The 21,791-nt window shown below is 38.6% G+C and overlaps 1 protein-coding gene across 2 annotated transcripts; it reads left to right on the plus strand.

Moving 5' to 3' along the window:
• Nucleotides 1-1,358: 1,358 nt before the first annotated feature.
• Nucleotides 1,359-21,495, plus strand: fam171a2b (family with sequence similarity 171 member A2b). Of its 2 annotated transcripts, none has more exons than XM_074619518.1 (9): nt 1,359-1,479; nt 6,577-6,899; nt 11,590-11,817; nt 13,080-13,172; nt 15,050-15,208; nt 15,473-15,652; nt 15,743-15,856; nt 16,652-16,799; nt 16,940-21,495. In XM_074619518.1, exons 2-9 carry the CDS (start codon nt 6,800-6,802, stop codon nt 18,411-18,413), a joined length of 2,496 nt encoding a protein of 831 aa, XP_074475619.1. In that variant the 5' UTR covers nt 1,359-1,479; nt 6,577-6,799; the 3' UTR covers nt 18,414-21,495. The 2 variants fall into 2 exon arrangements, with proteins under 2 accessions (XP_074475619.1, XP_074475620.1); XM_074619519.1 differs by having other exon boundaries at nt 1,361-1,479; nt 16,652-16,778.
• The last annotated feature ends 296 nt before the right edge of the window (nt 21,496-21,791 follow it).

Genomic DNA, 21,791 nt, shown 5'->3' on the forward strand with positions numbered 1-21,791 from the left:
GAGTGTGGAACGCCAGACACTTTTCACACTCAATGGTCGGCATCTTGGCTACGCAGCGGAAAGGGAGGGACCACCGAGGGACCATGACTGCTTTCAAACTTGTGAAAATGGCGGCCGAGGATGGAGCAGCTGTCGCGGTAATCACCGCAACTTATAGATGTAAGTTATAACATTTCACGTCTACTCATTTACTTTTATTTTGCACTAATTGTTGTCGAGCTCAAGTCATCAGTATGTTTATTGGGTTACAGGCTGGTTGGAGATGAGAGGGACCTGCACAGAATCGATCACCGGCGATCAGCGCACAATGCACTCTGGTTAGATTTGTGTCCCAACTTGCTCTGATGTCATGACCACGTGGGCAACGATAACCTCACGAGATCAAGGCGGCCGCAGTTTTTAGAGCCAGGCGCCGCAGTTGCTCTCCACCGACTGCAAGACCAAGTGCATGATGGGAAACACCTGGCTGTTGCCTGATCAAAGAGCTGATTGGCTCCTAGTTTTGACAACAAACACCGGGTGTTGTAGAAAGTCCGAACTCTCCGTGTAATTATAATATTTAACACTAGATTGTAGGTTATTAGTTGTGCAATGAAGGTTTCATCTGTTAACAAACACATCTTGTGTGCTTGATAATAATAATAATTATAATAATGAAGGTTATTTATTTAGCACTTATCGAAGTGAGAGCTCATTATGTGCTTTACAAGGCAGACATAAAAATAAATAAGGATAGAATCCAATGCCAGATACACGCACATTTCAACATATATTTATAAACAAATAGAAATAAATCTGAACGTGGTCTGAAAACTACAAGTAGCCTACAGATCGGATCTAACAGGATGTAACTGTGACTTCCTGTAAACTCTGTGAAGGCTGCTGGAAACTGTCCGACTTGACCGCAGCTTTCTGTCTCCGCCTCCTGCTGCTTCCGCCTGAGCTCATCTACTTTCCAGGCGAGGCGCGGTTCATCTCCAACGAGCCTAATAAAATACTCAGAGTTTCAGAAAGCTTTCAGACTTCACAAATCACACATTTGCCTCAGGGGGCTTTACAATCCGTACAACATCAGACACCATCTGGCCTTTTATGACCCAGATTAAAAACAACTCCCCAAAAAGCCCTTTAAAGCCTCTGAACACCCACACAGGTGTTTCCAGTTAATCTGTTGTCTGATTAGACCTCTTCTCTGGACTGTGTGGGTGTGTTTAGACTAACCGAGTGACACCTGTTAGCTTTGTTGAACCTGTTAGGGCGGGACAAATTACACCTTTCTCATTCTTATTGGTCGATGAAGATTTGTGACCTAATAAAATCCCATCAAAGCTCCTCCCACCTTCAACCTGAGCAGAAGTCCAATCAGCCAGAAGAACTGAAAACACCTGTGTGGGTGTTCAGAGGCTTTAACAGGGAAGAGCAACAAACAAGGACTATAACTACTAAATGATACGTTGAGACTGATTCAGTGCTAACATGGTGAGGGGATTCTTTTTTCTCCACATGGTTGCAACTTGGCTGCTTACCTGTCCTCCAGGTGTGCATTATAGATAACACTCAGTATGGTTCAACTTTTCTTAGTCACGCTAGCAATGCGGCTCTAGAAATGTGCAAAGTCTCAGTGTGTTTCAATCCACGTACTTCCAGAAGTACACTTCAATGTAGTGCACTGTGTGCACTCTGTACTTACTTGAGTAGTGCGTAAAGCTCAGCGGGGTAGGGTCGTCTGAAATCGAATACTCTGCGCTGCACTGACCGGAAATGAGGATCGCACCCTTCACTGTGGCTCGCTACCCGCCAAAATATCTTCTTCTTCGGGGTTTTACGGCAGTTGGCATCCTTTATGTTGCTGCTGCCTCCTTCAGGTTTTACCCGTCCACCACCTGCCAAAATATCTGCCTGCTTTGTTGAAGAAAAAAATGAAGGTAGAGTGGAAATTACGTTTCCAACGTCGTCGCCTACGATGTGTCCTCCTGTTGGCTGAAAATGCACTGGTATGTTTATGTATTGCATTGTTTTATTCTGTTATCTACGTATGTTTGAATAGTGGTCGTGGTCCCGCCCCTTCCACTACGTAGCCAAGATGGCGACAATTGAGTGTGAAAAGTGTCCAGCGTTCCACACTCAACGATCTGACCGTTTGAGTACAACATCCGGGTACTTTGAGTGCACTGCATTTTGCCGTACTTCCCAGTGTGAATGCACTTACGCACTCAAAATAGAAAGTGTAAGTACGGAAGTACGCGGATTGGAACCAAGCCCCTGTCTGTTGGTCTGATACTCTTTTTCGGACTGAAGTATCTAGAAGAACTATTAGATGGAAGATCCCCAGAGGATGAATCCCTCTGACTTTGGTGAATCCCCGACTTGACCATGAAGTTAATATTTGTGCTTTCGAGTGAAAAATCTCAACAACTGTTGGATGGACTGCCATGAAATATGGTTCAGAATTGGCAAAGATTCTGCTAACACGCTAAACACCACATGGTAAACTTTATACCTGCTAAACATCAGCATGTTACAGTATAGCGTCAAAGAGTCTAGAAGCAAAGAGGCGGCACTCTGGCGACCAAAGCCGCTAGACACCACTGCAGTAGCACTGCTTGCCGCCATTTTGGACTGTAAACGCCAATCAGTCTGTGGCCATGGATGTATAAAAAGACGTCTGTAAATCGGAGGATCTTTTTTTTTTAGGTAAATCAACGGGACTGCACCGCCCTGCACGCTCATACGACATATCCGGTTCTGCCAGCTTCCTGCTAGCTGTACGCGGCTGCAATAACGGATATATTGGCTGTAATTCATCACTTTTATTATCTTCTAATCCACCCATGGGTTGTATGCTGTAAGCCTGTACCGTGGTGGATGTTATTAACGTCTCTGTTCCCAAACAACCGGCTATCGGCCAGTAGCTAGTAGCGCTAGTAGTTATAATAGTATGCATATTTATAATATTTGTATTGTTTAACACAGGGCATTTCCATAGAGACATTACAATTATGACAATAAAATAGAAAAAAATTGTTTTACTTTTGCACTTTGGAGGCGGACGTTTAACTGGCGTCATCATGGTAGTCGACTCGATTACAGTCCAAAATGGCGGAGGCAGAGGTCTGCTGCTGGGCGCTGGTGTTGCAATGGAACATATAATTGACTTTCACTTCTTAGCAATATACCTTCTTTGGTAGCGTTGACATTGTGAGCGTGTTGGCATGTTGATGTTAAAGCATCACTGTGTCGACCAGCCTCACAGAGCGTCAAGCACGGCTGCAGACTCTTAGTTTAAATTTAGAAAACATTAAAATGATGATGTGTTGTAAAAGTATGTATGGCTATAAATGTACTTATATCTGATTACGACTACATTATAGTGTGTTAAAAACAATTCTGTGTTTATATCCGGCTAAATAGGGTTTAAAGTGATACCAGATTTTATTTTTACCTTCCAGTTTCTTTGTTATTGAGTTAAGCAAAATGTTCTCAAACGTTACTCTTATTGATCGTCAGTGGACTAAAGCTGCTCCACACGCAGCAGAGACGATTTCTGTGATGAAATACCAGCGAGCTACGATAAATCTGAAAACACCTCTCCGTATTGCCAGGAATAAAATACTTGTGCAATATGACATTTTAATTAAATAAGCCTAATGTCATAAATATGACTACCAGCTGCTGCTGTCCAGCGGTGAACGTAGGTAGAAAGAAAGCTGCAGTCGTCTCTTCTCAGAGTTTCAGCTGTGATGTGAGAAACAGACCTCAGAGGGACGTTTAAGACTACAAAACTACAATTTACTACCCAAATAAATAAACGAATAATACATATTTTAAATGCTAAATAAATTAAAATTAAATCAATTAATTACATATTAAATTTATTATTAAAATTAATTAAATTAATTAAATATAAATAAATGTATATTTAAATTTAGTAAGATCCCGTTCTGAGGTAAAAGTAGCACTACCATCATTATAAATACTCCACAAGTAGAAACCTTATCAGAAAGATGTACATAAAAGTAAAAGTACTCATAATGCAGTATTACATTACAGACATTGGAACTATTTGGAGGTACTTTTACTTTTTTTGAGAATTTGTATTTCATGCTACTTTATACTTTTACTCATTTCTGTTACTTGTCATTGAGCATATTAAAATTTTACACACAAAACATATAATCTGCATCTAAAACGTGATTTATTTATTACTTTATTATACATTTAACCACCCAACAGTACGTAAATAATTCAAATTAAACTTAAATTATTAAATATACTTTACTTTACCCCATAAATACATTATTATGGAATAAAATAAAATGTTGCTGTGCTGATAAGCGCATTAAATGCAAAACTCCAATAGGCAGAAAATGTGAATATAATATGTAGTCTTGCTTTTATTCCTGTAAAAATAAATAAATAAATAAATATTGGACAGACTGAATGTGTCTCCACCGAACACCTGGCACAAAGTATTTTATTTATTCATAATTTCATTATTGATTATGTCGTCTGTAAATTTTATCTCCACACATAAAGGTCTAAATGTTGATTCAATTAAAGCACCACACTGCCAGGAAAAAAACCCAGTCATGATGCCAATTAGGAAACCCTGAATTTATTTATTTATTTTCTGACCGTACAGTTGTTAAATTGAAATATTGTGAGTATAAAAATACTGCGACTGGCCTATAAAATACCCAACGCACCGCATGTGTCTGCATCATACCATCCTCTTGAAACAAGCTACAACATTAACTCTCTTCTCTCAATGACGTCAATAATAATAATAACCCAACAATATATTATATTATTGGGCTTTTGATATTCTAAGTACATTTTCCTGAAAGTGCTTCTGTACTTTAACTTCATTTAAATACTGGACTTTTATTTGTGATGGAGTTCCAAGAATGTTGTTTACTGCTGCTTTCACTTATTAGAGTAGATTGAAATGGAAAAAAACAAGTTCAAGTACCTCAAAACTATACTTCCATAGAGCTATGTTGGCAAATAAAGTTATTCACTTACAAGGAACATATTGAGAGGAAATAAAAACATAGAAATTTAAAATAAAAATATAAAGTACTGCAAAAGTCAAGAACATAAATATAGGATAGAAAAACTACAATATAAATATGAAAAAGACTATAAAAATATCATATTACATATATCCACAATATAGCTGTTTATTAGAATGAAAGAGCTGTACAGTTTTGTGCAGGATGTGCACAAATATTAATCGTAAAGTAGTCATATATATATTGTATTTCATTTGTATCATTTTAATCTATTTTATTGTTATTTCATCAATCACTTATTTTATTGTATTTCATTTGGCTAATTGTATTCTATTTTGTTATTTTATTAATCACTTATTTTATTGTATTTAATTTGTATAATTGTATTATATTTTATTGTTATTTTATTGATCACCTATTTTGTTGTATTAAATTTTTATAAATGTATTATATTTTATTTTTTAGTTTATTAATCACTTATTTTATTGTATTTGATTTGTATAATTGTATTAAATTTTATTCTTATTTTATTAATCACTTATTTTATTGTATTTAATTTGTATAATTGTATTATATTTTATTGTTATTTTATTGACCACCTCTTTTATTGTAATCAATTTTTACAATTGTATTATATTTTATTATTTTATTAATAACTTATTTCATTGTATTTAATTTGTATATTTTTATTCTATTCTATTGTTATTTTATTAATCACTTATTTTATTGTATTTCATTTGTATTTACATTTTATTTTAATTTTATTAATCAATCATTTTATTGTATTTAATTTGTATAATTGTATTATATTTTATTGTTATTTTATTGATCACCTATTTTGTTGTATTCAATTTTTATAAATGTATTATATTTTATTTTTTAGTTTATTAATCACTTATTTTATTGTATTTGATTTGTATAATTGTATTAAATTTTATTCTTATTTTATTAATCACTTATTTTATTGTATTTAATTTGTATAATTGTATTATATTTTATTGTTATTTTATTGACCACCTCTTTTATTGTAATCAATTTTTACAATTGTATTATATTTTATTATTTTATTAATAACTTATTTCATTGTATTTAATTTGTATATTTTTATTCTATTCTATTGTTATTTTATTAATCACTTATTTTATTGTATTTCATTTGATTAATTGTATTATATTTTATTTTAATTTTATCATCACTTATTATTGTATTTCATTCGTATAACTGTATTATATTCTATTATTCTATTAATCACTTACTTATTGTATTTAATTTGTATTTACATTTTATTTTTATTTTATTAATCAATCATTTTATTGTATTTAATTTGTATTTACATTTTATTTTATTTTATCAATCAATCATTTTATTGTATTCAATTTGTATAATTGTATCATATTTTATTTTTATTGTATTCAATTTCTATAATTGTATTATATTTTATTAATTACTTATTTATTGTATTTACTTTGTATAATTTTATTCTATTTTATTAATCACTTATTTTATTCTATTTAATTTGTCTTATTTTATTCAATTTTATTGTATGTCTATTTTATAACAGACTCTTAGTTCCTGTGCAGACCAGCAGATGGAAACATTGGACATTTTTCCTCAGACAATAAAAACAAGGCGAAGCCCACACAGAGAGAGAAAGAGCAGCATCTCACAGCTAAATGTGAGAGGAGGAATCACAGTAAACTAAACCACTGGAGCTGCTGGAGCTGCTGGAGGAGGAAATATGGACCCATGGCCTCCGAGCTGCGACTAGAGATGTAGTTTGAAGGATGCCAGCCAGCTTCATCTCTCGTTTGCTCCTCTTTTTCGTCTCGATCTGCTCGATTCGGGAGGCTCTGGCCAAATCTCTTCCAGATCAGGGATCCTTCGGTAAGCTTCGCCATAATAAAGGGGGATGCACGCATGCAGCAGCACAATGAGGAGGAGATGGGAGTGGTTGCTGCTCTTTAGGGCTTTTGTCTGCAAAAAGCGTCGGTTCTCTGCAGCTCTGAGCTCTGATATCAGGAGATGCATATCAGAGGATGTTTATTGTCCTATCTGCTTCATATAATGCTAGTTTGATGCTATATACATTGATCAATATCCATGAGGTGCATGCACTAGTGTTTGTGCAATGATACAGTACAGATGTGATGCAGTCCAGAGGTGCTACAGTCCAGATGTGTGGTGTTAAAAGGCCTTAGATACAGCGTGCTGTGGTGATGTCAGGCCTATAACCTGCTGGTAACTATGAAGGCCTGCATGTCTCTTTCTTTCTGCTCTCTGCACAACAATGACACCAAACCTGCACACACATCTATGTATGTTCTCAGAAAGCCCCCCAAAATACATTTTGCATGAATAAAAACATGCATGTAGCAGCAGTAATAAGCAGCAGTGTTTATATTATGGTGTGTATTTTGAAGGACATTATGTAATTACATTGCATTATTCATGCTTCAAGCTATTTAGAGCTGCATGGATGGTTCACAGACACACAGACACACTGGGCTGTAACTAAGTACATGTACTCTACTTGTATTTCTCATATTATGCTGTTTTATACTTCTACTACACCACATTTCAAATTGTACTTTTTATTCCACTACATTTCTCTGACATTTTACATACAAAACATATTATAAACTATTAAAATATGATGCATTAAACTGCTGAACAGATCACAAAGGATTTAAGATTTACTGCAAGATATACATTCTGCTTGAACACGACAATAGTATTACTATTAAATTTCATACTTTCGTAACGCCACTTCTGGAGTTAATTTTAGCTCAAACCGCCGTCTTTTCCTAAACCTAACTAAGTAGTTTTATTTTGAAAAGACTGAGGCGGAAATTGACACGTGCGTCACGTGTCGCTGGACATTCATAGGAAAAAAACACACAAAAAATATGTTCGAAAATACGTGAAAGTCGTGCTGAAGCGTCACGAAAAAAAGGGGAATTTGTGTCTACGTACACACATCAAATAGATTTTGCATCGGGGTCTCTCATCGCCCTTAAGGGGGTTTTATTTCACAACAATGACCCGCTAGCTGCACATTATCCCGCTTATTACACGGCTACTTACTGAAGAAATCAATATTTTGACACAAAAATGGTCCGCCAGAGTCCGACATCAGCTGCGCCCATAGCAACGGTATGCTATACATAGCAACGGTCTGTTATACATAGCAACAGTCTGTTCTACATAGCAACAGTCTGTTCTACATAGCAACAGTCTGTTCTACATAGCAACGGTCTGCTACACAGAAATTACAGACCTCAAAACGCCGTGATTGACCAATCAGAATCAAGTATTCAACACAGTCGTGTAATAATATCGTGTAAACAATCCAGCGCTTCTTAAATGTTACAGATTTTGTTGAACTACCAGAAAACATGCTATATCATAATATATATCGTTATCGAGATATGAAATAACCTACAGTATATCACCCAGCCCTGATGATAATGAATAGAGTCTATTTGTTTGGCATGAATACTTTTACTTTTGGTACTTTAAGGACATTTAACTGCTAATACTCTTACATTTTTAGTGCCAGGCTTCTACTGGTAATGGAGTATTTCAGTCCTTTGTTTGTCTGTTGGAGTCTAATTTAGATTAAATTGGAATAGATTTTGCTCCCCAGCTGCCGCTCGACTGATTAAATCGTCAATTAATTGATACCTCGGAGGAAAAGCTCAGCACATCTCCTCTCCTGAGCCGCAACGATTCAAAGATGTTTGTTTAAGCAATTTATCGTCTCAAGAAATCTGCAATTTTGCACGGCAGCAGCTGTTAATGGATCAGTCAATCAACAGGAAAATCAATCAGCAACTATTCTGATAATCGATTAATCATTTAAGCCAAATCAAATCTATTATTTTTTAACCAGCGAGGCCAAAAATGTACTACTCCCAGCCCGGTCTTTTTATGATAGTACATAGGGGTGTTACGATCCATCGATCTGGATCGATATACTGATTAACTGATCAACAATCCAATATATCGATCTTTAAGATACGCCCTTATTTTGAAATTCTTAACTGATAAAAAGCATTTGCACTTTTAAACATGAGAAATGTGGAACTTTATAGTGAAAAACAGGAGGACTACTTCTTTTATTCTTTTTATTTAAAAGAATAAATTGTTTTTATAAATTGTCAAATCGTATTTTAGTGTTAAATGGGCTATAAAATAATATTGTCTCATATCGATCGCAGGCTTCTGAATTGAATTGAAATTGTATCGTGGCAGACTGTGACATCAGTATTGATATCGTATTGTGTTGAAACTTGTGAAATAAACCCCTGATAGTACACTGAATTTTGGGGATCGCTTGTCACTCTTTTTCTGATGTTTTTAAAATGAACAATTAATCAATTAATCAAGAAAATAGTCTGTAGATTAGTTGATAATGATATAGATAATAATAACTGTTGATTATATTTAAAGAAAATGACAAAAGCTCAATGACTAAATTCTCACAAAATATCAGCTTCTTTCTTCCTGACTTTGAAAACCTCCGTATTAATTTACGTTATGAGGATTTATCTCGGCCCAAAGACGTGTTTACGCTGAGTTTTCGGAGCGTTTAAACTCCACTAAATCTCAGCTGAATTTATATTCAAGCTCTCTGAGTTCCCAGCCTCTTGATGTGACTCTCAGTGTTTCTGTCAATGGAGCTGCTTCAAGCCCAGATTGAGGAAATCCTCTCTCCACACACACAAGGGAGCCTTTATTGAACCAATTATGGTAATGGATAACAGCGTTTACACATGCACACAACGGATTATGGACACACATACATTTTATGATGTGAACGCAGCCATTAGTGGGTGAAGTTCTGCATGGAGGGGTTTGTCTCGAGAGGCCTTCGGAGGGTTTTAGATGGCGACAGCTCGTAGTGCTGCGGGGTCTGAGCCGTGTGATGAAGCAGCAACAACAACCACAGCCAGCCTTCTGGAGAGTCAGCGTGTAGCCATGGAAACGTCCCAACCCAGCGTGACCCACATCCACGCCGTCCAAGAGAGGCAAGATGAGAAACAAAATGTTCTGGGGGGCTGAATAGCACGGGAGGATGACACGGCCACGCGGGGGATTTATGATGGGTGTGTCTCTGATGACTACAAACATCATCATTGTAATAATCCATCACTGCTGGGAACCATTAGTCTGCAACACATTCAGCAGGCAAAGACACAAAAAAACAACAGGAAGTTTGCGTCAAAATGAAAAAGACAAAGTCAAATCTGAACACAAAGACGTGATATATATATATATTTTTAAATTCAGTGTGACTTACACTTCCAGATGACATCATTATATCTGATGTCCAATTTAAATAAGTCTATAAATCTGCTTAGAAATCAGGAAAAAAGACGCTTCTTATATCTGCAGAACTTGCTTGACAATCTTCACGTTTTTAAGTTTTCTTCAGTATCAAAGTAATTCAGTGATAGTTGTCGGCACATTAATGACTACACTGCAAACAGGAAGTGATAATAGATAATTCGGCATGCTTTTAATGGTGCCAATATGGCAAAATGTAAAAAAATAATAGAAGAATAAAAACAACAATATTATACCATACATGTTTACATCCCCCAAAGCCCTGTGGTTCCAAAACTAGAGCATGATGATCCCCCAAATATAAGTAAAACATCATTATCTCTGATGTCCATCTTAAATAAACGTCCATCAATCTGCTTAGAAATCATAGTAAAAAAAGACGCTCCTTACAACTGCAGAACTTGCTTGAGGATCATCATGTTTTTATGTTTTCTTCAGTATCGAAGTAATGCAGTGATAGTTGTCAGCACATTAATGGGTACACTGCAAACAGGAAGTGCTAATAGATCATTCAGCATGCTTTTAATGGTGCCAATTTGCCAAAACATAAATATAAGCTAAAAAAAAAAAACATCATTCTTGCTGTTTACATCCCGCAAAGCCCCCAGATTATGGGAACTGTAGTTCCGAACTGAAAGCATGATTATCCCCCAAATAAGACAAAGTAAAGTAACAAAAGGTTACAAAATAAGTAAGACAAATAATAACAATAATAGGAAAATATCCATTAATAATAACTTTTTTATGTTGAACTATTTGTCCTGTGGGACCGGACGCCTGCTGGTTGTTTCATGCTGAATTCCCTTCAGTTTGAAGGTCATTTTAGACGAGATCATCACAGTGCTGCATACTGATTTTGTCCTTGTAGGACAGTCAAGGGTGCCTTGGTAAATTGAGCCGTACTCGATTTTAATTGCTGCTTTAATACTAAACTACACAAAGTCTTATTCCACTCACTTTGGACTGAATGGAATAAAAAAAACTATTACAGAATGGTAAATACTGTTTGTTTACTGCAATTATATTCCCTGAAAATAATATTAAGTCTGTTGTTTTTAGTGCTGAAACAAGCTTAATTGATTACTTACAGATAATCAAACAATAATTTTTTTAAGGCAAAAAGTAAGGTTCTATTTCAGGGTTTCTTAATTAATTAATTGATCATTTACTCCACTAATAGTTTCAGCTATATATATAATTACCTGTGTTTTTATTTTTTTTCCAGAGGTGCAAATAAAAGTCCAGGTGTTCGACAACAGCGACCTGTCACCGCTGGCGGGCGCTCAGGTGGAAGTCCACGGCAACCAAACCATCTTGGCGCCCAGCAGGGCGGGCAGCGATGGCGTCCTGAGGGTCAGCTTCCCATACCGCACGGGAACATGGGTCATCATCACGGCCTCCAAACAGGACTACGTCACCAACTCGGTGCCCTGGCACTCCAGCCGCATCCCCCGTAAGTCAGCGAGGAAGAACGTTCAGTTTATGAAGCGTGAAGAGCACTTTCTCTTCTTTTTCCTCCTGATGACTCTGTCGGTATGGAGGACGGTACCTGCCAAAATAAAAAATAAATTAATAAAAAAAATAAATGATTCGATAAATAAATAAACATGTCATTAAATGTGGCAAAAATAATATAAAAAATGAATGTAGTCATTAATTAATTGATAAAATAAATGTGACATAAATCAATATGTCGCCAGCCCTGCGATGGACTGGCGACCTGTCCAGGGTGTACCCTGCCTTCGCCCAATGTCGGCTGGGATCGGCTCCAGCCCCCCCCGCGACCCCTAACGGGATAAGCGGTTGCATATGGATGGATGGATGGATGGATGGATAAATCAATATTTCTGTTTTATTTATTTTTATTTTTATTTTTATTTTTTTATGGAGTTTCAGTCAGCTCCATCAGAGCTGCAGCAAACACTGTCACTAGTAAATAAAAAAATAAATAAGATTTAAATGAATTAATCATTTTGAATTGCTTTCTGGTGCTTATCCAAGTCCAGGTCACATGAATTTAATTATTAATTATATCATCAGGAATTACTGAGTGATTATTTATTATTTATTTTAAATATATTTTATATAAATATATTTTAATGAATAAATAAAAAAAAATGTTCCTTCCCATTTTAATTTTTTTTAATATTTATTTATTTATTAATTCATTCATTTATATCAGTGTGGTAGAATAAGTTGCTTTTATTTTTTCTTTTATACCATTTTTGTCTTTCTTAAAACTAAAACCAATATATTTTTAAAAAAAAAAAACACGATATAATAATAATAATAAATAATTAAAATCCATATTGTGCCTAAAGGTTTTCCATCATACATTGTTAACGAGGACGTTGACTTTACTTAAGGCAAGTGATCGCCTTAAACAGTTTGAGTAATTGATAACGGAGAAACTCATTTAGTTTGAGTAAAACAGATTTAAATAAATAAATAAATTATTAACTTATTATTAACTTATTATTAACTGTTCAACTTAGCCTTTTAAGTTATAATAACTACATGTACCAGCTTCCTTTTCTGTTCTTTATTATTCATTTAAGTTGAGAATTCTCAAATTGTGTCTTGTTCACTAGACTTTAGCTGGTGAAACGGGTCTTAAAGTTAACTTGGAGGTTTGTGCAGAACTCTCGTCTCAGCGTTGTTGTTACACCTGGAAACCTGCCGAGTTAACTTTAGTGTCTCCTCTCTGTTTTCCAGTGTATGCATCAGTCAGCCTGTACCTGCTGGTCCAGCGGCCAGGAACACTCATTCTGTACGATGACGTGCTGCAGGTGCTGTCTGGCTCTCCAGGTAAAGAAAACAACACATTTATCTCTCTGAATATCTGACGACGCTCACTTATCCTGTCACACGCTGGATTTACGAGGGATTATGAGCTCACTGCAAGGAGCCGAGGCTCCATTTATCCGTCCAGTTTTTAAGAATTATGAATCACGACGGACACTTTTATTTAAAATATGGACCTGTTGGGTAACGCCGGAGCTATTTTCGTTTGTGTTGGGAACGTCTGTTTTACCCGTCAACAGTTATTCTGTCATCACGTCTTAAATTAGTTTGTCTCCAGCAGAGAGTGAAGATAGATGCCCTCCTCCTCTCCTCCCCTCTCATCTCCGCTCTCCGTCTCTTTCACTGCTTAACATTTACATGACCCTGTGTTATTTGCTGCTGCCGTCGCCATAGCAACAGCTGCAGCTGCAGCAGAGTTGTTTTTTTTTACAGTTTTTAACAAATAAAGTCACATCCACCTCCTTGTATCTGTAAAACAATAAAATACCAGTGTTTACACCTTTTAAGAGACATTAAGATGTAATCCGATGCCAAACAAAAGACTATTTCCTCCTGTTTGAGTAACGTTCACTAAAAACTAGTGAGCAGCTGTTTTAAAAATGTAAAATATTATAAAATAAAAATAAAAATATTATAATAATATATAAAATATTATAATATATATATTATATATATATGTATATATATATAATATATATAATATATATATATATATATATAATATAATTTATTTCATTGAGATTTTAGATTTGTTTCCAGTGAGATAGTATTGAGTTTTAGAGCTGCAACGATTAATCGATTAATTCAATTTTTTAAAAAAATTAAAATGATGTTACTACTTTGATGTTGATTGATCTGAGTAATTAAAAAAAAAAAAAAAAAAAAGTCAGACACAATGCAACAACGACATCACTACGGCTTGTGCCACGCCACGATGTCGCAAGCAGCTCTCCTCTGCTGGGAAAAGACATTTGGTTTATATACATTTATATATACATTTTAACACGCTGTACAGCTGTACAGTAACAGGATGAGATAACGAAAAGGAAAATAAAAGGTGTGAAAATTTGCCATAAATTGGGATAAATACGGGAGAGTTGTGACCTCGGGAGGAAAGCGGGAGAGGGAGATGAAAACGGGAGTCTCCCGGGAAAATTGGGAGGGTTGGCGAGTATGTCTATATTCAAGGTCAGAGGTCCAAACGATTGCCGATAACAGCTGCAATCGATTAGTTGTCAACTATTAAATTAATCGCCAACTATTTTGATAATCGTTTAATCTGTTTGAGTCCAAAATCCTCTGATTCCAGCTTCTTAAATGTGAATATTTTCTGGTTTCTTTCCTCCTCTATGACAGTTAACTGAATATCTTTGAGGTGTGGACAAAACAAGACATTTGAGGACGTCATCTTGGGTTTTGGGAAACACTGATCAACATTTTATAGATTATACAATTAATCGATTAATGGAGAAAATTATTGACTGATTAATCAACAATGAAAATAATTGTAAGTTGCAGCCCTATTGAGTTTAAATAGTGACTGTTGCTGCTCTAGAAACAACATTGATTATTTATAATATGAATAAACTCTAATCCTGTTCTGATTTTAGTCTTTTTTCAAATATTAAAAAGCAATTATTTAGTAATGAAAAAGAACCGTTAAAGTATTGATAACAGTAGCAGGCTAGTATTGATAAAATCCTGACGATACTCATCTCTACTCATTTTATGATTTCATTACATCAGGGCTGCAACTAATGATTATTTTCATTGTCGATTAATCTGTCGATTATTTTCTCGATTATTAAAATGTCAGAAAATGGTGAATAAGGTTGTAGCTCTGTTGTCGTGTTGTTTGATTGATGTTCGTTTGTCTGCAGGAGCTCGTAACCAGCCGCTGGTGCAGCTCCAGAGGAAGTCCCTCCAGCTGCCGTCCAACTCCAACTACACGGCGCTGTCCGCCTCGCTGACCACGGCCAGGACTCAGTATGAGATCGGCGGGTTTCCGTTCCTCCTGGGGCAAGAGACCAACAGCTCAGGTGGGTGTCGAGGATGATGATGATGTCTGTTTTACTGGGGCATCTGGGGATTATATTTATATTGAAGGGAAATCTTAATGCTACAGCACAGCTGGAAGTGGAGCAGCGGCTCCTTATCTCCTCTTCTACAGACACAAGTGTTGGAAATCTCAATTTACTGCTCAGTAAAGAGTGTTTAATATATCAAAAGTGATGTTTCGGCCTCAAAAAATCCTGAATCATCAGGATGTGTTGACGCTGATGGGAGTGACTTCTTCTCTCCAGGAGCAGAAACCGGGTGGACAGACTTGACAGCTTTGGCCGTGGTCAGCATTCAGCTGTTTGACAAAGACGGCCAGGAGATCCAGGTGTCAGATCCGATCCACGTCTCCGTGCCGCTGCCGTCCGACACCCGCAACAGGATGGCCACGAGTGTTCCTGCTTGGCTGTATCAGCCTAAGACGGGTACGGTATCTTCTATAATAGAGGTATCGGATGTGTTTAAACTGTAAAGCAGCGTGCAGTATGTGAATAACAGTGATTATATTTCTGCAGGACTGTGGGTCAGGAACGGGACGGGCTACATCAAGAAGGACGGCCATCAGTTTGTGTGGAACGTGGTGGTTCCTCAGATGGGATACTGGTTAGCTGCCTTCCCTTCATCTTCAGGTAGCGTATAACTCATCTCCAGCCTCTGCTCTGCTGCTTTTCATCCTCCCTGTTGCTGCTGAGCCAGCAGATGTTCCTGAATGTCATGAATGAGTGTTGCTTCATTTAATGAAGTCCATAACAGCGTATTGGAACAGATTTTATCTGCTGATATTCTCATAAAGCTGTTGTGATAGAAGCATCACATAGAAGAAGTTCAAGCACATAACAATAAAACATCCAACTTAAAAAGGATGAGGCTGATGATATTCTACATTTGTATTATTGTTAACAACTGGGTTATATCTTTCTTCATCACGATGAACAAACTCTGTAGTTTATTTAGACTCACAGTCCCTCATACACCGTCCTGCTGCCACTAATACTCACTAGAGCACCACATGTGGATTAATCCGCCGCTGAAAATAGTCCCCAACAAATGTACCGTTTCATCCTGTTTGTTTGATAAAAACTATAGTGAGCAGCTGGTTTAGTAAAGTCTTTTTTAAAATGAAACTAATATCATTTATTTTATTTATTATTATTTATTTATTTATTTATTATTATTTTAGATTTGTTTTCAGTGAGACATTATTACAGTTTTAGAGCAGCAAAGATTAATTGTTGCAGCTCTACAATACGTGATGATGTTCTGTTGTTATCGCCAATCGTTCCAGACTTCTGACCTTGAATATAAATGAGATTTGAGAACCCCTGATTCACGTCTTCAGTAGGAACCAAAGGGACAAACAGGGACTAAGAGACCAACACAGTGAGTGATTCTCAGACGTCTCTCTGTCTTGACTTGTCTTGCAGGACTGGGTCTGTCTCATCCAGGCCTGAGGGACATCACCACCTACCACACCCTGTTCCTGCTCTCCATCCTGGGCTCGCTGGCCCTGCTGGTGCTCATCCTGCTCTGTGTGCTGCTCTACTACTGCAGGTGTGGGGAGCGTAGGCGCAGGTCTCACTTTTAGGTTTCTATTCAAAGCAAAAATGACGGTGATAATTACAAATGTTAGATTAGACTCTTCTTGTAATCCCCAGCAGATTACAGGTGTTTCTTTCGTTTCTGACCTTCGGTGTCTCTTTACCTTTTTTTAGGCGGAAGTGTTTAAAACCTCGCCGCCAGCAAGGGAAACCCCACACGCCCAATCTAAACGGTGCAAAGAGAGACCAGGGAACGTCCACGTCACGCCTGAATCTGATCTGCGGAGGCCACGCCGAGTCCGCCGCCTCTAACGACAAATCTGACATCACCCCGTCTCGAGACTACCAGAGCTCCAGGGAGGACTTAACCAAGCATGTTCCAGCTCACATGCTGCGACACGCCAAGGGAAAAAACGCTTCAGGTGCCCAACGGGGCGAAAGCTTCCCCATGAAGGTGACCCGCGCCACGGAGACCAACAACCTGGACAACCCTCTGCTGCACGAAGACTACACCCGCAGCTACAGCCCCATGGAGGGCAAGGAGTCCGAATACCACCGACACCACAACGCCAACGACAATCGAGGGTACTCCTCCGATCCGCCGTCCCCGCCTCGCTTCCAAGGTTACGTGCCGAGCCAGACGGACAAACCGCCCGAGTATTCGGCCACGGCTGCAGACGGCCTCGCCAGACCCACCTCCCTCAACACCCAGGCGGGTCAGATCATCTTCTGCAGCTCCATCGACCAGATGAAGGAGAACATGTACCGCAGCATGGTGCCCACCTTGGTCATCCCGGCACACTACATGCGCCTGCCCTCCGAGTTCTCTAAAGACGGCAAAGACCAGAAGGACCAAGATAAAGATGGCGCCCAGATGGGAGGCGGGCAGCACCATCACCACCACTCCCAACAGCAAGGTGGATCCCAAGGCGATGACTCGGAGGATCCCAGCTGGGCGTCCGACTCCTCCGGCGGACCCATGACCATCCCTGTGCTCTTCAACGACTCCACCATGGCTCAGATGAACGGCGAGCTGCAGGCTCTGACTGAGAAGAAGCTGCTGGAGCTGGGCGTTAAACAGCACCCGAGGGCGTGGTTCATCTCCCTGGATGGACGGAATAACGCTCATGTGCGCCACTCCTACATAGATGCTGGGAATGACCTCAGTGGCGGCGGAGGCGGCGGCGGTTTATTCTTAGGTGGCCCCAGCAGCGCTGGACGAGACGTCAACCTTGAGCCACCTCTGGAGTCCCAAGAACGCAAGCCAGGTATGAACCGGAAGGGAAAAGACGAGCGCTGGGGGACGGGAGGACGGAAGGGCCACGGCGTCAGCAGCAGCGGCGGGAAGTGTTACTCCAAGCTGGCGTACCCCGACCACAGCGAGCCCAGCAGCAGCGAGGGACGCCCGGTCTCACCCGAGGAGAACTCCCTCACCCCGCTCCTCGACGAAGGGCCGTCCTCCCGAGGATCCACCATCCCCAGGAGAGGACGCAGCCGCGTGAACAGCAGCCGCAGCAGCAACAGCGAGAACCGCCGCGACTCCATGACCAGCCCCGAGGACGACCCCGACGACAAGGACGAGAACAAGAAGAGCCCCTGGCAGAAGATCGAAGACAGGCCCCTCATGGTCTTCCACCCCAGGAAGTGAGCCGAACTCACTGAACACTTTTAACAATCTTTTCAAACGTAGAAGATGTTTTCACCGACAGAGAGATCACAATAAGCACAACCACGCTTCACCGGTCCGTCGTCGTTTTGACCCGTGTGTTTCTGGTGAGGTGCTTTTTGCACTTTCTGATTTACTCTCGTCGTCTCACCGTCGGTTCCTCTCACTGGTTCCCACCGAGATGATCTATCGTATACCCAAACGTACCCAGTTTATTGTGAATTCTGTCACCTATCACACCGCTGAGCCATCGTCTGAGCCATCGCATATACTGACTGTGGAAATAGCCATTTTATAGAGCAAAATAGAAGAAAGAAGCACTTACTAATAATTTGATAATCGATTGATTGATAGTTGCCAAGTACTTTGAAGTGGGCGACGTTTTTTATGGGATTGATGGGTGAATTAGATTTCCTTCCCTGAACTTAAAGGGATAGTTTGGGTGTTTCTCAGCGTGGTTGTATGAGTTACTTCTCCATAGTCAGTGTATTACCTCCAGGAGATGGAGTTTGGAGTAACAGACGGGAATACCAGGATTTTAGACACCTAAAAAAATCTATATCAGTTTAAATGTACCCCTTTATTTAGAATATTTTCACCGCTTTAACTTGCTATCAGGCAGCCCTTTCTGACGGGGAACTGAAGCCGTCGTATCCATCTATGCTCTCTTCAAAGCCACCAGACTCCATTGAAAAAAACAGTAATTTTACCTCACAGAACACAGGAGTCGCTGGTTTACCGCTGCCTAAATCGGTTAGTTTGTTCGTGTTATTGTGTACAACTTTGGTGAATCCGAACTAACCCTTTAAAATATCAAAGTCACACAATAACACAAACAAAATAACTGATCTGAGAAGGGGTGGGAATCACCAGAGGCCCCAACGAAACGATATTATCATGATACTTAAGTCTGGATTCTATCTTATTGCGATTTTAAACATTTTGCGATATGCAAAAGTATTACGATAAGATATATAGCGACTTATTACCTTTTTTCAACTGCAAATTATGCAGTTTGTCTAACCAAGACAACGCTAACAAAAGTCACACAATAACACAAACAAACTAACTGATGGAGGAAGCGGTGGACCGGCAACTCCTGCGTTCTGAGAGGTAAAACTAGTCTTGTTATTTTGAAGAAAGCATAAACAACAGCTTTAGATCCCCATCATAGATATCATGTATAGCTGTGAGGTAAAGCAGTGAAAATATTCTAAATATAGCATTTAGGTGTCTAAAAATGTGTTTAGCTGCTGCCTCCGTCCACAGCAGTACTTTACTTTGCTCCTGTCTGTTCCTCCAAACTCCATCTACTGTAGGTAACACACCGACTATGGAGAAGAACCTCATACAACCCCACTGAGAAACACCCGAACTATCCCTTTAAACTACACAAAGGCTAACATAGATGGTAGAAGATGTGCGCCTGTGTTTCCTCCCCATGAAACTGTAACTAGAGTAAGTTTTCTTTAAAGGAAACCGCTTCCCAAAGCTTGAATATGTGTGAAACCTGATTATCACTTTCCCTCTTTCGCCCCTGTGAACGGATAATGCAATCTTCAAAAGTCCAACTTTGCTCCTTCAGGGATGTACTTGATTCCCTCCCTCCTGTGCTGTGTTCATGTGTTCCGATGATTCAGATAGTAATGATTTGAAATGTTGAGCATCATCTTTTATCGTCATCCTCTCTGCCAAAATTTGGCCTTTTTTTGCTCCTGTTGTCGTATTTAGTCGACGGAGGCTTCTGTTGTGTAAATAGATTCCCATTTTGGTTTAGAAAGGTTGCATGCATATGAATGTATGAAATAAACAGAAGGCACCTAAAGCCCCCCACAACCCCCCCGCAGTTCTTTGGGCTCCAACCACCTAATCGCCAAGAAAACGTGGGCGAGTCTAAACAGCAAAAACACCACTTTACTTGAAGCCTATTTAATATTCTGCTGAGATCTACAGGGGTTGTTTCCAGACGGGGGCCTGTACCACTTCTCTCCTGTAAGTGCCTTCTTTCACAGTGATAGGCATGCAGGTCCCTTTTTTTAAAATGCAGTCCGTCGTCACCAGGCACTAAATAATAAGCACACTGCATCGTGGTAACAACAACAACAACAGCAACAACAGCGCGTCACTCTGGGGAGCATGCCTGCCAAAAAAACTGACAACTTTTCTCGACGTCCTTTAATATCATAATTTCTTGTATCTAATCCTCTTTTTCACCAAACTTGTAAATGGTATATGAGATTTTATGTGTATACGACGTGCATGTAATGTGTAGAATAGGGTGTTTTTAATTATTTTTTAGGATGTTTGGCACAAAAATTGTGATGAATCGTGTTTTTGCCAAAATGAACTCGTGAAGAAACACTGACTTTTTTTCCTCCTTCATCCAGTTCTAACAAAATCCACTTCCGGTCGTAAATGTTTACAACGATAACATACTGACCAACACGCTCCTCTCGCTCTCCCCCGCCAATACTAGCATCACCACTGCCTCTGTGACGCAGCAACAACTGTGACATGTCGCAGATTAAAAAGCTCACCACTTTAGAAAACTTGAAGATGTTTTATTGTTTTGTTGCAGATAATGATGAAGTGAAGGCTGTGTAAAGTTGTTGGTCCTTTTCACCATCTGCTTGCTGTTCATACGCCGTGTCGGTCGCCTACAGTACAAACTGAACATGTGATGTAATTCAGAGTCTGAAGAAAAAAAACATGAATTGATTCCTACTGAACTGTCGTGTCCACTGCTGTAAATGATTATTATTATTATTATGAGTTGTGCAATTGTGGCTATCCTTGCTTGTTTCTGTTCTACATGAGAAAAAAAGGTTTGTGAACTTGTGTTTTGGACAGAAGTGAATCCCCGAGAGGAACACTTTAAACCACTTTGTTGGTTTTGTTTTCGATAGTACAAATACACACGAGGGTGAGGAGGATTGGACTGTAGGCCTTCATCCTGTGCAGTAAATCATAAACCCGCTTCATAAACCCGGTCAGTTGTTTGTAAACTGTAAATTGATTCTTTCTGTACATGAGACAACATAGAAATAAATTTGTTCCCACAGTCGGTCGGCGTTTGTGATTTTATTTTGATAGAGAAGTTATGTGTTGAAGAAACATTTTTTATTTATATTCTATGGTTTGATTTTATTTGTGTGGCATCTTTCAACAAAGGCAATCGTTTTATATTACCTAAAATATTGTGGCATCATTACATCATAAAATTAGGACAGGAAAGTATTTTTTTCTCAACTAATATGTAATTCTAGTGGAATTGATTTTTGCAATCCACATCTCAACGTGTACAATAGGGCATCTTTTGATGTTTATTTTAATGTCACATATTCTTCAACCATAATTAAT

Source organism: Sebastes fasciatus, chromosome 20, assembly GCF_043250625.1.
Source record: "Sebastes fasciatus isolate fSebFas1 chromosome 20, fSebFas1.pri, whole genome shotgun sequence".
Lineage (NCBI taxonomy): Eukaryota > Metazoa > Chordata > Actinopteri > Perciformes > Sebastidae > Sebastes > Sebastes fasciatus.

Coding starts and splice junctions, on each gene's coding strand:
- fam171a2b (XM_074619518.1), top strand. CDS start 6,800: ATGCCAGCCAGCTTCATCTCTCGTTTGCTCCTCTTTTTCGTCTCGATC. Junction 6,900..11,589: donor TCCAGATCAGGGATCCTTCG/GTAAGCTTCGCC, acceptor TTTTTTTTCCAG/AGGTGCAAATAAAAGTCCAG. Junction 13,173..15,049: donor GGTGCTGTCTGGCTCTCCAG/GTAAAGAAAACA, acceptor GTTTGTCTGCAG/GAGCTCGTAACCAGCCGCTG.